A 14,350-nucleotide genomic window follows, 5' to 3' on the forward strand; every position below is an offset into this window, starting at 1 on the left:
TTATAGGAACCGATTGACTTGGACCCAGTATCAATGTCAATGTCGCATCTCCAATTTAAAAAAAAAAAAAAAAAAATTAATATATATATTTATCTTCACTATTAAGAATTGATGTACTAATGTCATATTCGATGCAATATTTTATGTTATAGCTTTGTTTGAGTTTGCCTGATGGATCGATAAACTTTCCTCCTTTTTGACAAATTGCCAATATCATCGATGAATATCATAGAGGAGCAGCTTTAATGATAAATATAGAATTGTAGTCATCAGCATTGTCATTTTCTTTCCCTGCTACCCAAATAGTTGGCCTACAATGACTATATCAGATGATCATGTTTTGGTTTTTTTGTTTTTTTTTTTTTGTTTTTTTTTTGCTGGTCATAAGGAGAAGCCAGAAGAGAAAGTAGAGTTGAATGCTGCTGGACATCCAAAGAGACGTTCAGCATCCCGAATCATTAATTATAGCTCCATGATGGAGAGTGGAGAGGAGGAAAGGGTGAGGAAGAGTACAGGAAGTGAGAGGATCACAATGAGAAAGGTAGAGGAGGAGGAGAAAGAGCTGGAGAGTTGGTTCATGGCTGTGAGTGACAACAATGCTTCCAGGTAGGGAAAGGTTTTTCCTTTTTCCTTTTTTTTTCATTTTTCTTTTGAACCAATTTTCTGTTATTCAGTTGTTTCCTGCTAAATTAGAGGGCAGACATATTAAAATTTTTGTTAAAGTAGCGACTTTGTCCACACTTTTTAGACACTTTGATGAGCTACTACTGCAATATTTTTCTTCCAGATTCAGATATATAAACTCAAATCTTAGTGGAAATTGGAAGATTCAGATTTATAAAATCTTGTCCGAATTGAGGGACACAGATTTATAAACCAAATTTTTTTTGAAAAGAGATCATTAATGTCGGACCAAATTAAACTGCACTACATCTATTAAGTATCTTAAAGCAATTCTGGGTTACAATTTTTTTTTCTCCTTTGAAATCTAGATTTTTATTCTCATAAAGTGTGTTTTGTTGTTTGTTTGGTGTTTGTGGCATATATGAAAACTAGACACATGAATATATTGTTTTTGGATCTATTTTTTTTCCATTTTAAACTACTTGCCTTATTTTACTATTCTTGGGCATTTACCAATGCAGGTGGCTTAAAGACATATTCTCTTTTGACAATCGTATCTTTCTTTTGACTTATGTGAATGCGTTGCTGCTTGATGCTCCAAGAAATAAATGAAAATAGTCAAATGGAATCGAAGCTTTATTGATTAACAAGACATAATGTGAATGTTGATCATGTTAACAAGACATAATGTGAATGTTGATCATGTTAACAAGACATAATGTGAATGTTGATCATGTTAACAAGACATAATGTGAATGTTGATCATGTTAACAAGACATAATGTGAATGTTGATCATGTTAACAAGACATAATGTGAATGTTGATCATGTTAACAAGACATAATGTGAATGTTGATCATGTTAACAAGACATAATGTGAATGTTGATCATGTTAACTAGTGCGGGGCGGTCCTTGGCAAGCTTAAGGACCACGGTCCTACGGTCCTTGGGAAATGAAGACCGCAAGGACCGGTCTCTAGACCGGTCCGTTCATTCTTGAACCGTTAAAGACCGCTACACGATGAAAACCGTGGCCTACAGGAGTAAAACACACGGAGTAGTCACACTCATTTCAAATTGTAACCTAATTAGAGAAGAGGGGTGATGCCTTCTTTATTTGCTCACCGTACTTCATTGTTACTTCGATAATTTAATAAAATTTGAAATTTATCCCCATTAACGGAGATAATGGCATCGCCCAAGGCGTTGATCGAGTTGTTCGTGGCGTTGATACACACACGCAACTCCTACCCCCCCCCCCCCCCCCCCCCCCCACACACACACATTAGAGGGCAGCGAGCATTGAAGAGTAAGAGAGAGACGTGAAGTTATAATAAGAGGGGGTGGATGAGGTGATAAGAGGGGTCGATGGTGACTTTTCGCCAGATCTAACAAACTCAGCTACCCATTCATTGCTGAGTAGACAGGGATTCAGAAAAAAATCGACTGCACCCGGGATCGATCTCTGGCCCTTTGCGTATAAAGAGAGTGCTCTATCAACTGAGCTACCGGGGTCCCCAAATATTCTATTGGACCTTTTAAAAATACAGACGTTATAACTGGTTTTTTTGGATGGAAGAAACTAATGAAACTCATATTACTTGATTAGTTAAAACACCAAACGAAATTTTAATATTATTGTATTATTTTAAATGACAACAATGCGATAGAAAGGAGTGGCGACAAGAGATGGACAAAAGAAAACAAAAAATCAGACTTGCAACTTGCTAGGTTCGACACACACACACACACACACACACACACACACACATCTTTAGTAGTCACATACATTTCAAACAATAACCCATTAGAGAAGAGGGGTCATGCCTTCATCATAGATCATTGTCATTGCGATCATTATGGTGTAGTAAATTTTGAAATTTACCCCGTATAATGGAATCGTCCAAGGCGTGCGCCTCCTGTTCCCCCCATCTCACACACGAAAGGGCGGTTTGCGGAGTGGAGGGAGGTGGTCGTCTGCCTCTATGGTCGTCTGTGTCGTTTAGTGTATGGCAAAGGGGGGTGGGTGCGATTAATTAAGTGGGATGGGTGGTGATTGGTGGAAGATAGGCAAAGGACCGAGGCAACGAATCGCTGGGGAAGTAGTATGGCGCGAGGCCGTTGAAAGGTGATAAGAAGTGAGGACCGCCGGCGGTCTTCCTCTTTGGGACTGGACCACGGTTCACAGCTAAAAGACCGTGGGACCGGTCCTCGGTCCGGTCCTCAGCGCGGCACTAATGTTAACAAGACATAATGTGAATGTTGATCATGTTAACAAGACATAATGTGAATGTTGATCATGTTAACAAGACATAATGTGAATGTTGATCATGTTAACAAGACATAATGTGAATGTTGATCATGTTAACAAGACATAATGTGAATGTTGATCATGTTAACAAGACATAATGTGAATGTTGATCATGTTAACAAGACATAATGTGAATGTTGATCATGTTAACAAGACATAATGTGAATGTTGATCATGTTAACAAGACATAATGTGAATGTTGATCATGTTAACAAGACATAATGTGAATGTTGATCATGTTAACAAGGCATAATGTGAATGTTGATCATGTTAACAAGACATATTGTGAATGTTGATCATGTTAACAAGACATAATGTGAATGTTGATCGTGTTAACAAGACATAATGTGAATGTTGATCATGTTAACAAGACATAATGTGAATGTTGATCATGTTAACAAGACATAATGTGAATGTTGATCATGTTAACAAGACATAATGTGAATGTTGATCATGTTAACAAGACATAATGTGAATGTTGATCATGTTAACAAGACATAATGTGAATGTTGATCATGTTAACAAGACATAATGTGAATGTTGATCATGTTAACAAGACATAATGTGAATGTTGATCATGTTAACAAGACATAATGTGAATGTTGATCATGTTAACAAGACATAATGTGAATGTTGATCATGTTAACAAGACATAATGTGAATGTTGATCATGTTAACAAGACATAATGTGAATGTTGATCATGTTAACAAGACATAATGTGAATGTTGATCATGTTAACAAGACATAATGTGAATGTTGATCATGTTAACAAGACATAATGTGAATGTTGATCATGTTAACAAGACATAATGTGAATGTTGATCATGTTAACAAGACATAATGTGAATGTTGATCATGTTAACAAGACATAATGTGAATGTTGATCATGTTAACAAGACATAATGTGAATGTTGATCATGTTAACAAGACATAATGTGAATGTTGATCATGTTAACAAGACATAATGTGAATGTTGATCATGTTAACAAGACATAATGTGAATGTTGATCATGTTAACAAGACATAATGTGAATGTTGATCATGTTTTGTTGACAATGAGTAATTCTGAAGCGTCTGTATTGCCTGTTTTAAAAAAAATTAGATTGAAGCTTACATTCTATTTGACCTTTGTTATTTTTGGCATGTGTTGACGTTAACTTTGAAGTGCTCTTTGTATTTCTTACAAACAAAAAATTAGTTTTATACAGATCTGAGGAAATGTTTTTAGAAAAACACAATCACCATTGGGTCTTTGTCTAAATCATTTATACCTCGTTTATTTGACAGCCTTTTAAAGGGGCTTTTTTTTTTTTTTCCAAAGGAAATAGATTAAAACCAATTTTTCTTTTTAAACTTTTAGATTTTATATAAAATATGTATGTAAAGTGAAGGGTTTTCTTGATGCACGTCTGTAAAAATGATATTTCATGTTATAAGAAAAGTCATATTGGGAGAATCGTTTCACTCTTTGACTCCCATTTGATCCATTTCTTCTCTTTCATTGTGTTTTTAGAGCAAGACATTGAAACGCATTCTTGACCTCCCATAGCGTGCAGGGATGTACATACTGTCGTCTATCCCCCTATGTCTGTTTTCCAACATGCTTTCTGTCTTTGTCTTGGAATGAGATTACTTGGTTTTGTCCTGGCCCTGGCCGGAAACCCGGGCTGGAAGGGAAACAGTCAAATATATAGTTAGTTTTGGGAGATGATATTTTTTCCTTGTAAATCATCTCTCTGTTATGCACTGTATTATGTTTTGTTTATGTATTATATATGATTTGTAAACATTTGAGTGTATTCCTCTTAGTGGGGACCTGTGCTTGTGTCTGGATGAGACTTTTAGGTGATCTCAAACTAAGTACGCTGATTGTGTACTCTTGGAATCTACGTCTGTTCCCTATTTGAACCAATTGCGGGTGGTTGGATTGGAGCATCACCCTTGAATCATATACCTATGATGTTCGCATGGGTGTACGATCCGATAGTGATGTCGTTTCTTCTTCTCTTTATTAGCCTATCCTGCTTCTTTGGTTTGTGATTGTATTTTTGACAGGGGATATTTTTTTTTCTGTAAATCTTCTGCCTGTTTGTTCTTGGTTATTTATAATTTAGCTTATGATATCTTTAGGTTATGATTTTGATTTACATTTGTACTATTTTTGTTAGATTGCTTGTTTTTTTGTTTCAGCGGTCTCTCATATAACCTCAATTGTGTTGGAAGAGACCTAAAGCAAAAAACAAACAAAAAAAATATTTGAACCAATTCCCCTTTGTCTGCCCTATTCTTGGATGCTTTAATTGTAATTCTACAACATTTAACTGTCCCATTTTCTTCCTTTTTACGGGCACTGATATGACCCTAATGTGTTGCAAGCGCCGTAAAACCCTTAAAAACAAACAAAACAAAACATTGAAACGCAATATTAGATTCACACAGTTTTTAACTATCATATTTTTGGTTGATTAAAAAACACCCACAATCATCATCTCTGATCCATTAAACAGGAAGTCTATAACAGATGACAGGAAAAAAACATCCCAGGTTACCATCAAGATGCGGAATGTGATGATGCAGTTGAGGAAGTGCTGCAACCACCCATACTTGTTGGAGCATCCACTGGATCCTAAGACCGGAGATTTGGCCCTCACTGAAGATGTGGTGAAAACATCTGGCAAGATGTTAGTGTTGGACCAGATGCTAAAGGCACTCAAGAAGGGAGGGCATAAGGTGATTTGCTTTTATATGTCTTAATTTTGTTCTAATCACAAATTATATTGGTGGAGGTCATATCGATATTTTAAGTGCCATTTCTATTCAGCTATGTTCTCCTTTTTCTTTTTGTTTTATTTTGTTTTCTCTTCAAGTGAAACCAAGTTAATGAAATCATCTAGAGCCCATAGTACCCTAAGGATGTTAAGTAGTCTGCAAAATAAAGTCAGGGTTTTGTATATTTTTGATTTTCCGGGCTGCATGATATTTGGCTGTCAACTCATGCAAATGATAATACATTATATTAAAAGAATTTTCTTATTCATTCCAGGTTCTCATCTTCAGCCAAATGACAAGAATGCTTGATCTCATTGAAGATTTCTGTCAAATCAGAGAGTATGAATTTTGCCGTTTGGATGGAACAACCTCAGTGGATGATCGCAGGGACCATGTAAGTATTTTGGTTTTTAAATTATTTATTCAATTTTCTTTTACTTACTTACTTATCCGAACCAGTGACCCCCTGAGCTCTAGTCCTTCGGTCTTGTACCATGACATAGAAGTTAAATGTCTTTTGTAGTTGTTCCAGGTGACTATACAGTACTGGTGCTTGGATTTGGTGGGAAGTCAATTTTCTTCTTTTAGAGCATATGGCCTACAAAACTTGCATTTGTCCCAATTTCTGTATCAAATAACTTCCCATCAGATCCAAGGAACAAGGTTGGAATAAAACGATGGGAAAAGATGTGGAAAATAAATTTTTATTCAGATTACTAAATTTTGAGAATCACAAATAAAACTAAATGTATAAAATCTAATAAGTTTACAAAAGTCTTTAAAAAAATTAATATGCAAAATAGTTATTCCCAATACAAAACTTCAATGGATAATACAAAATAAATTTGTTTAAGAAGACAGATTCTGTTCTTAGAATTTCACAAATGCAACACATCAATCTCGTAAATTCCAATAAAGAGAAATGTCATAAAACTTCAGTTCGATTAATACTCGACCGTGGTTGTTCAGAACTTAAAAACTAAACTTAAAGTAATGAAAAAGTTCAGAAGAATGCATTGAGATATATCACAAATGACTACCCATTCATACTTGGGTAAACAGTTGCACAAAGATGAAACAAGAAGGACCTCATCATGAAGTACAGGCCAGGGTTAAAATCACATTTCTACAGCAAGGATTTTATAACCTTTATACAAGTACTGATTGAAGTCGTGTTTAAAAAAAGCTATCAAACTATGCAATCTGGGTATTATATTACATTCATCTCATAGAATAATCTTTTTTTTGCTGATATCAAGCTTCTATTCTGAGCAATTTGAGACATTGAAAGATAAAGATGCTATTAAGGCTATCAGGAAAATACCATAATGAAATAATTTCTGTTTCTTTTGTATATTCACATTTTCAGTAATACTCGGATAGAGCCCAAGAAAAACTGTATATATTATTGGACCAACTGGTCTAAAATTGGGTCTATCTCGTCGAGATTATTTTAAAGAGGGAACTGTAATTTTCAGTCCACCAGTGGACTGAATACACAGCTGTGTATTCAGTCCACCGGAAGGGCTAAACTGTTTGACTAAGCGCGAGAAGGCGAGGTGGCCGGCTGATTTAGCATAGCGTAACTAACCGGGGTGGGGTGGGTTAGGTGTTCAAGCTCCTTTCTAGGCATAATATTTTCTTTTTTTCCTTTTTTTTTTCATTTATTTTTATTTTTTTTTGGTACTCCCTTGGCAAACAAATTCTTAATTTTCAACTTCAACACGTTGACACCATTCCTAGTGACTTGAAAAGTTTGAATGACATTTAACATTTTTTATATTTGATATTTATTTACTTTTACTCACTTTTAATATTATTATTTTGATTTAGAACACAGTGAGACGTCAAAATTTATTGCCTTGTGCTTTCCTTGTACGTAACAATACGAGTCGGTTGAAAAACGAAACAAAAACAAACAAACAAAATTTTTAAAAAATAAAAAAGTAAAAAGCAAGAAAATAAAACAAAAAAATGTTAAGAGAACAACTTTATAGTTATAGGGTCTTGGATATGTTTGAGGGATCATCAGAGAGAGAGGGAGAAAGAGAGAGAGGGTGGGGGTGGTGTGGGAGAGATTAGAGAGAGAGAGAGAGATAGGGCTAGTAGAAAGGAAGAAATGGGATACGAGTCAAAAAAGTCTTAATTTTCAACTTCAACACGTTGACACCATTCCTGGTGACTTAAGAAGTTTGAACGACATTTAACATTTTTCTTATTTATTTACTTTTACTCACTTTAATATTATTAGCTTGAGGCCAGTGATTGATGTGAAAAGTGGCCAAATAGAACCTTCCTTGGGCAAACAATACCAAAACTCTGATCTCCTTGGAAAAAAATCATCGGTTTTGATAATCACAAAAAAAAATTCTAACTGACTAGGAAAAATAGATATAAATGTTAAATTTAAATTAATTATAGCAACATTATTCTCTGTGTGGCCAATTTTGGCCAAATCGGTCAGGCCAATGGCTATCTAGCAGCCACGGTAAGAATCTCGGGCTCCCGATTTCGAGCAACTCTCATGAAGACTTTCCGAGAGTAAATTAAACACTGTAAATGATATTATTAAGCCGTCAAATTGCCATAAATTTTATGCCTGCCCATTTTTGATGATGCCTAACCTATAATATGCTCAGTATCAATGTGGTCAATATTGAGGTAAGTATCGACGATATTTGGTCCTTTTTTAATATTTTTAGTTCCGGTGGACTGAATACACAGCTGTGTTTTCAGTCAACCACTTTAAAGAGTATTTAAAAATGTATTATTTTATTGTTGTTGTTTTGTCTTTTGTTTGTTGGGGATGGAGTTCTCTCTCTCTCTCTCTCTCTCTCTCTCTCTCTCTCTCTCTCTCTCTCTCTCTTTCTCTCTCTCTCTCTCTCTCTCTCTCTCTCTCTCTCTCTCTCTCTCTCTCTCTCTCTCTCTCTCTCTTTCTCTCTCTCTCTCTCTCTCTCTCTCTCTCTCTCTCAACCAATGTTGTAAATGTGCATTCATCCCTTTGATTTACTTCATCAATTTAGTCTTTATTTCATCTAATATTTCCTTCTTTTAGATGCACACATTCAATGAGAAAGCATCAGACAAATTTGTCTTCCTATTGAGTACAAGGGCCGGTGGTCTTGGTATTAATTTGACTGGGGCCGACACAGTCATCATCTATGACAGTGATTGGGTGAGTTGTGACTGCCCTAACTGGCCCTATGCCTACACACCAGCCTATGTTTCCATATATTGATAATTAATGTGGACATTGGTGATCCACACTAGAAACTTAAGGTATTTCTAAGAAGTCCATTGCATTTAATCAAAATTGTTTCCACTTTACTTTACACCCACTGAAAATCTTTTCAGTTTCAAGAAGAGACAATTAAAAAAAAAAAAAAAGATGCCCAAAATCCGATCACCAAACACACAGTAATAGGCACATATAGAAATCTTTCATACCACAAAATTTATGCGATAGGAACTTTTGCTGATAAATGGGTTTTAAAAATTAGAAATTCAACTTTTTGATTTATATCATTACTTTCTAAAACTAAAATAGGATATAAACTCATGCTTTTTAAAGTAGTTGTAAAAACTCTTTCCATGGCTTCTGCCAAAATGTCATAATATCTCACCTTAATTCATCTTTTTTACATCAACCATCGCAACATATGCTCTATATGTGGAGCTCCTTGCTTATGGCTCAGTGCCACCTGTTTCAAGAAATATCTGCCAGCTCTGCATTTTGATGAATTGTAGTTTTGTTCATCCAATTATTTAAATTTTACCCAGAACCCTCAATGTGACCTCCAAGCCCAGGATCGTTGTCATCGTATTGGCCAAACTAAACCAGTCATTGTATATCGGTTTGTGACTGCAAATACGATTGACCAGAAGATAATAGAAAGAGCTGCCAATAAGAGGAAGTTAGAGAAAATGATAATACACAAAGGTATGAGGATTCTATTTGTTTCTATTTATTTTTCTTTTCAATGTATGTTTCGAATTGTGAATATGAATTAATAGAGGCAATTGGTTTGGTATTTGACACATACAAAATGACCAGTATTATTGTTAAATGAAATCTTTTTTACTGTGCATTAAAAAAAGAAATTCTTTCTTAATGTAATAATAATAATAATAATAATGATGATAATAATAATAATGATAATAATAATAATAATAATAATAATAATAATAATAATAATAATAATAATAATGAAAATTATTTATTCCATGCCCATTCCATGTACAAACAGCTCTAGGCGCCTTTTCAATACAATATCAATATCAGAATTACAAAAAGGAACACACAAAAAACATACCCGGGACATTTATACCAAGAAAAACTAACTGTATAATGGAAATCGGTTTTAGTCTTATTTACTTATGAATTAGGTCTTAATATTGTCTTTTAAGTGGTTTCTTTATTGCATTTTCTTGGAAGAGAGTTCCAAACAGAAATGGCAACATGAGAAAAAGACCTATCAGAAAACTATTTGGAACCTTTTAGGGATCAGTTAGTCGGAGATGATCATTAAATCTTAAAATTCTTCATCCTATATTTTATTTATGATTGTCGGCAAACCAATTGTGTGGTTGAATTTTTTATTTTATTTATTTTTGGTGATGGGATGGAGTTTTGGTTTGATTGTTCTTTTCAAATTCAAACATTTCAAAATTTTCTGGCTCGTACCACTTATTTTGTTTTCACTCAGTAAAATACAGATATATCCCCTTAATCTGACGGGCAATTTGTTTGAATTACAGAATTCTGGACTACAAACATTATAAGTTGTATCAATTTTCCTGTAGGTAACTTCAAGTCGGGAAATTTCATAAATCGTCAAAAACCCATCAGCCCTGAAGAGTTAAGAGACTTATTGCAATCCAAAGATCATGCCTCTGAGGTGAAAAATGACAAATTTGTCATCAGCAAACAGGAGCTGGATGCTCTTTTGGATAGATCTGACCTCTATGACTTGTGGGAAAAAAGTAAGTTTGTTGGTAGATTGCTATAATTTAGTTATTTATATTTATACTTTGAAAATGTGGAAGAGTCGTCTTTTTCTCAAACATGAAATTGACAATAACATCAGGTTCTCTTATTGTTTGCTTTGGTTTTAATGACCTGTATTATATTACTAAATTTCTGCTTCTGCACCATTTTCTTTGTACAAAATCACTGCCTTGTTCTATTTATACCAGGTGATCATTAATTTAAAATTGTGGGTTTGAGATCAAAGGATTGAACAAAAATGAGTATAAAACGGCTGTGAAAAAGAACAAAATGCTGAACACAGAATGTTTTGGGCTCAAACCCCTGAAATGTAAACAATTTACGTTGGCTTGGTAACAAAAGCACTTGTGAGGAATGATCCACAATTTCATTCATTATTTAAAACTAAGATGGTTACAAAATAAGCATTGTAATTAAAAACCTGACATGGAATTAACTTTAAAAAAAAAAAAAAAAAAAAAAAAAATTAATAAGAAATTGTAAGACTAAGAGGACCAGTTCATTAGAGATGACAAATAGATCCTAGTGCAGAACTTACTTGTTTTCAAAGTCCTACATTGACACTGCTACAGGATTTCTGTTGGTCTTAGATCTACTGATCTCTGTTGGACTAGTCCCCTTTTTCTTACATTTTCTTTGCCATTTGTTAATTAAATCTGAATCTTTTCAATATTGTATCAATTTCCTTTTTAACGAAATGTGAGTATTTGTATAGAGCAGTACCTCTAAACCTGCTCAAAAGGGTCCCTAGCAAACAGTAATATGATGGCCAAGACATAATGCCCAGACAATATTACAATATTTTTCGACCGAGACAAAGCTATAGCTGGCTTGGAACATCATTTGGCACCTTAGTATGGTGTGAAAATGTGAGTAGAGCCAAGGACACAACTTTGCGCCACTCAGAGTGGGACTCGATCTTGGGACCTACCAGTCTGAAGAAATGTCTTACCACAAAGCTGCACTGAAACATTCTTCAAGTGTTGAAAGTGATGTAAAACCCTTAAAAATAAGTTATAATGCCTGTTGCACCTCACTTTTTCTTTTGGTAAAGTTTGCCGATTTTTTGGACTGTCCTAATTTCTTACAAAATTTCCCACAGTAATCAATGTGTATGATCTTGATGATTTTATTTTAAGACGGTCACAAATATTTTTTCTTTGACAAGCACAAATTTGAGGCAGTGATCTCAATGCTTAACGCCCCTGATTTATCTCTTTTTTTTTTTTCACTTTGAACTTCGCTTGGATTCCATTGGCAACCTGTAATTTTTAAAAATTTTATTTAATACTAATTAGGCAAAAAGAAACAAACAACTCAAGATACACCTCAAACTGATAAACCTGTTTCTACAAAGAAATCCAAGAAATCGTCGAAAGGAAAAGCCAAAAGTACAAAGTTATTCAAGGTAAATATTTCCTTTTACGATGGACAGTAACGATTAACTAAAAATATTAGTTTGTAGTAGATGTAAACCTCCAACCTTGTCAACAAAATGATAAGCATTGATTATATGAACTTCACAAAAGATAGGAAAGTGGATTGGGGGAAAAAAAGGTCAGTATCCACGATTCCACACTGCTTCTCTTCTCCTCCCCCCCCCCCTTCCAACCTTTTCATTTTCTGTGAGCCAGATACAATTATTTTAATGACTTTTTAAAAAGTCACAACAATTAGAATTATGAAATATAAGTCTTTTGCAGTATAAGAGTTGAGTCCTTGGAAAAGACTCTTTACTCACATTATCTCACTGTACTCGGGTGTAAAATGAATACCTGGCCGCTAACAGCATTGTCTCTGTTTGAAAAAAATTGTTTTTTCGCCTAACAGGCGTCATGTTTCTTTCTTTATGTTACATAGGGGACAGGCGTCATGTTTCTTTCTTTATGTTACGTAGGGGACAGGCACTATATAAATAAAATACATTGTTATTATTATTATCTTTTTTTGCAGCTGACTTAGTTATGAAATTCTTCTCAGCACATCTTAACTCTTGATATTATCTAAAACTTTTGATATCCCGTTAAGCCTTTGTCTTGATCCTGACATTATCTTCAATTGTTGAAGATTTATTAGAGAGCCAAATTAGGATTTTTCCTTAAGGTTCAGATTTTTCATCCATATTTTTACGAAACTAAAAGTTGTTCAGAAATTGGGCTGTGACCAATTTGAATGACACCCCAGCTGGTCTAAAGCATTTTAAAGTGTCTTTATTATCAGGATGGAAATCATGCAATGATAAGGGGAACGATACATTTTTGGTTGATGCACTTTTAAGTGCTTTGAGGATTCAACGAAAGGCGCTATAGAAATATGCTTAATATTATTATTATTTTTATTATTATTATTATTATTATTATTATTATTATTATTATTATTATTATTATTATTATTATTATTATTATTATTATTATTATTATTATTATTATTATTATTACTACTATTATTATTATTATTACTATTATTATTATTATTATTATTATTATTATTATTATTATTATTATTATTATTATTATTATTATATTATTATTATTATTATTATTATTTATTATTATGCAGTTAAAAAAAAAATTGATGTTATGATCATTTTTCATTACTGTCACCATCAACATTATCCTCCTCATCATCATCATCGTCATCATCATCATTTTTATTTTATAATTCACAGGTGATGGATCTAGAAGGAAATGATGCATCCAGTAGTTGTGGTGACATAGAGAGTCAGGCGAGCTCTATGGATGGTGACACTCGGACTTGATTAGTAGATTTCTCAGTTACTTTCATTCACGTCTTTGGATTTTTTACAACAACGTTTAGGTTTATAGTCTTTAAAAAAAACACACAAAAAAACAAGCTTTTATATCGCGCAATATCCACTTAATGTGATCAAAGTGCTTTACAAGGGGTCCCTTACCAACAGCAACATTTAACATGTAGAACGACTCGATAATACATTTTTTTTTTCCGACAGAGACAACGCTGTTAACGGCCAGGTACTCATTTTACATCTGAGTACGGTGAGAGAATGTGAGTAAAGAGCATTTTCCAAGGACTCAACTATGCGCTGAGCAAGGCTCGAACTCAGGACCTTCCGATCCGAAAGCGAGTGTTATACCACTAGACCACATAGCCGCATGACCTCTACATGAGGTATTAAATAATTTTATGAATGCTTGAAGGAAAGTATCCTCAAAGAATCCATATGATTTATAGTTAATGTTGAAGGTAGATGGACATTGCTCAACCCTCATCTTGACAATCATGATAACGTTGTGTATTCATAATAACAAATTTGGGAGCAGGCACTGGTATAAGGTAAAGATATGAAAAGTGTATATGGAACCGTGCTAGACAGAGGAGAAAGAAAAATAAAATGAATTTAAATATCCTTAAAAATCAGCTTGTCTTGATTTGAGAACAAACTTCAGACCTCCTACTTACCAGTCAGATATGCGACTATTTACACCACAGAGATTACACGACAGTTGGGACAATTTACTGCCTATAATTCTTCACATTTCTGCTCTGAACCCTTCTTTGCATTGCAAAACACAAAACATGAGAGGATGTTTGAAAATGTCAAAGGTGACAAATAATGGATCAGGCACAAGGTGTCAGAGCAAGCAGGATAATTTTTT

The 14,350-nt window shown here is 34.1% G+C and overlaps 1 protein-coding gene across 3 annotated transcripts in view; it reads left to right on the plus strand.

The window, feature by feature from the left end:
• Positions 1–14,086, plus strand: part of LOC144976411 (lymphocyte-specific helicase-like) — a 32,183-nt gene extending 18,097 nt beyond the window's left edge. For all 3 annotated transcript variants that reach the window (XM_078920693.1, XM_078920692.1, XM_078920695.1), the window contains exons 13-20: positions 389–606; positions 5,443–5,665; positions 5,979–6,098; positions 8,760–8,879; positions 9,485–9,644; positions 10,508–10,687; positions 12,011–12,120; positions 13,381–14,086. In XM_078920693.1, the coding sequence (XP_078776819.1) occupies positions 389–606; positions 5,443–5,665; positions 5,979–6,098; positions 8,760–8,879; positions 9,485–9,644; positions 10,508–10,687; positions 12,011–12,120; positions 13,381–13,470 (1,221 nt within the window). In that variant the 3' untranslated portion in view covers positions 13,471–14,086. The remainder of the gene's footprint in view (positions 1–388; positions 607–5,442; positions 5,666–5,978; positions 6,099–8,759; positions 8,880–9,484; positions 9,645–10,507; positions 10,688–12,010; positions 12,121–13,380) is intronic.
• The last annotated feature ends 264 nt before the right edge of the window (positions 14,087–14,350 follow it).

This window comes from Berghia stephanieae, chromosome 7 (assembly GCF_034508935.2).
Source record: "Berghia stephanieae isolate SIO BIC M18660-M18661 chromosome 7, UCSD_Bste_1.3, whole genome shotgun sequence".
NCBI classification, from domain to species: domain Eukaryota; kingdom Metazoa; phylum Mollusca; class Gastropoda; order Nudibranchia; family Aeolidiidae; genus Berghia; species Berghia stephanieae.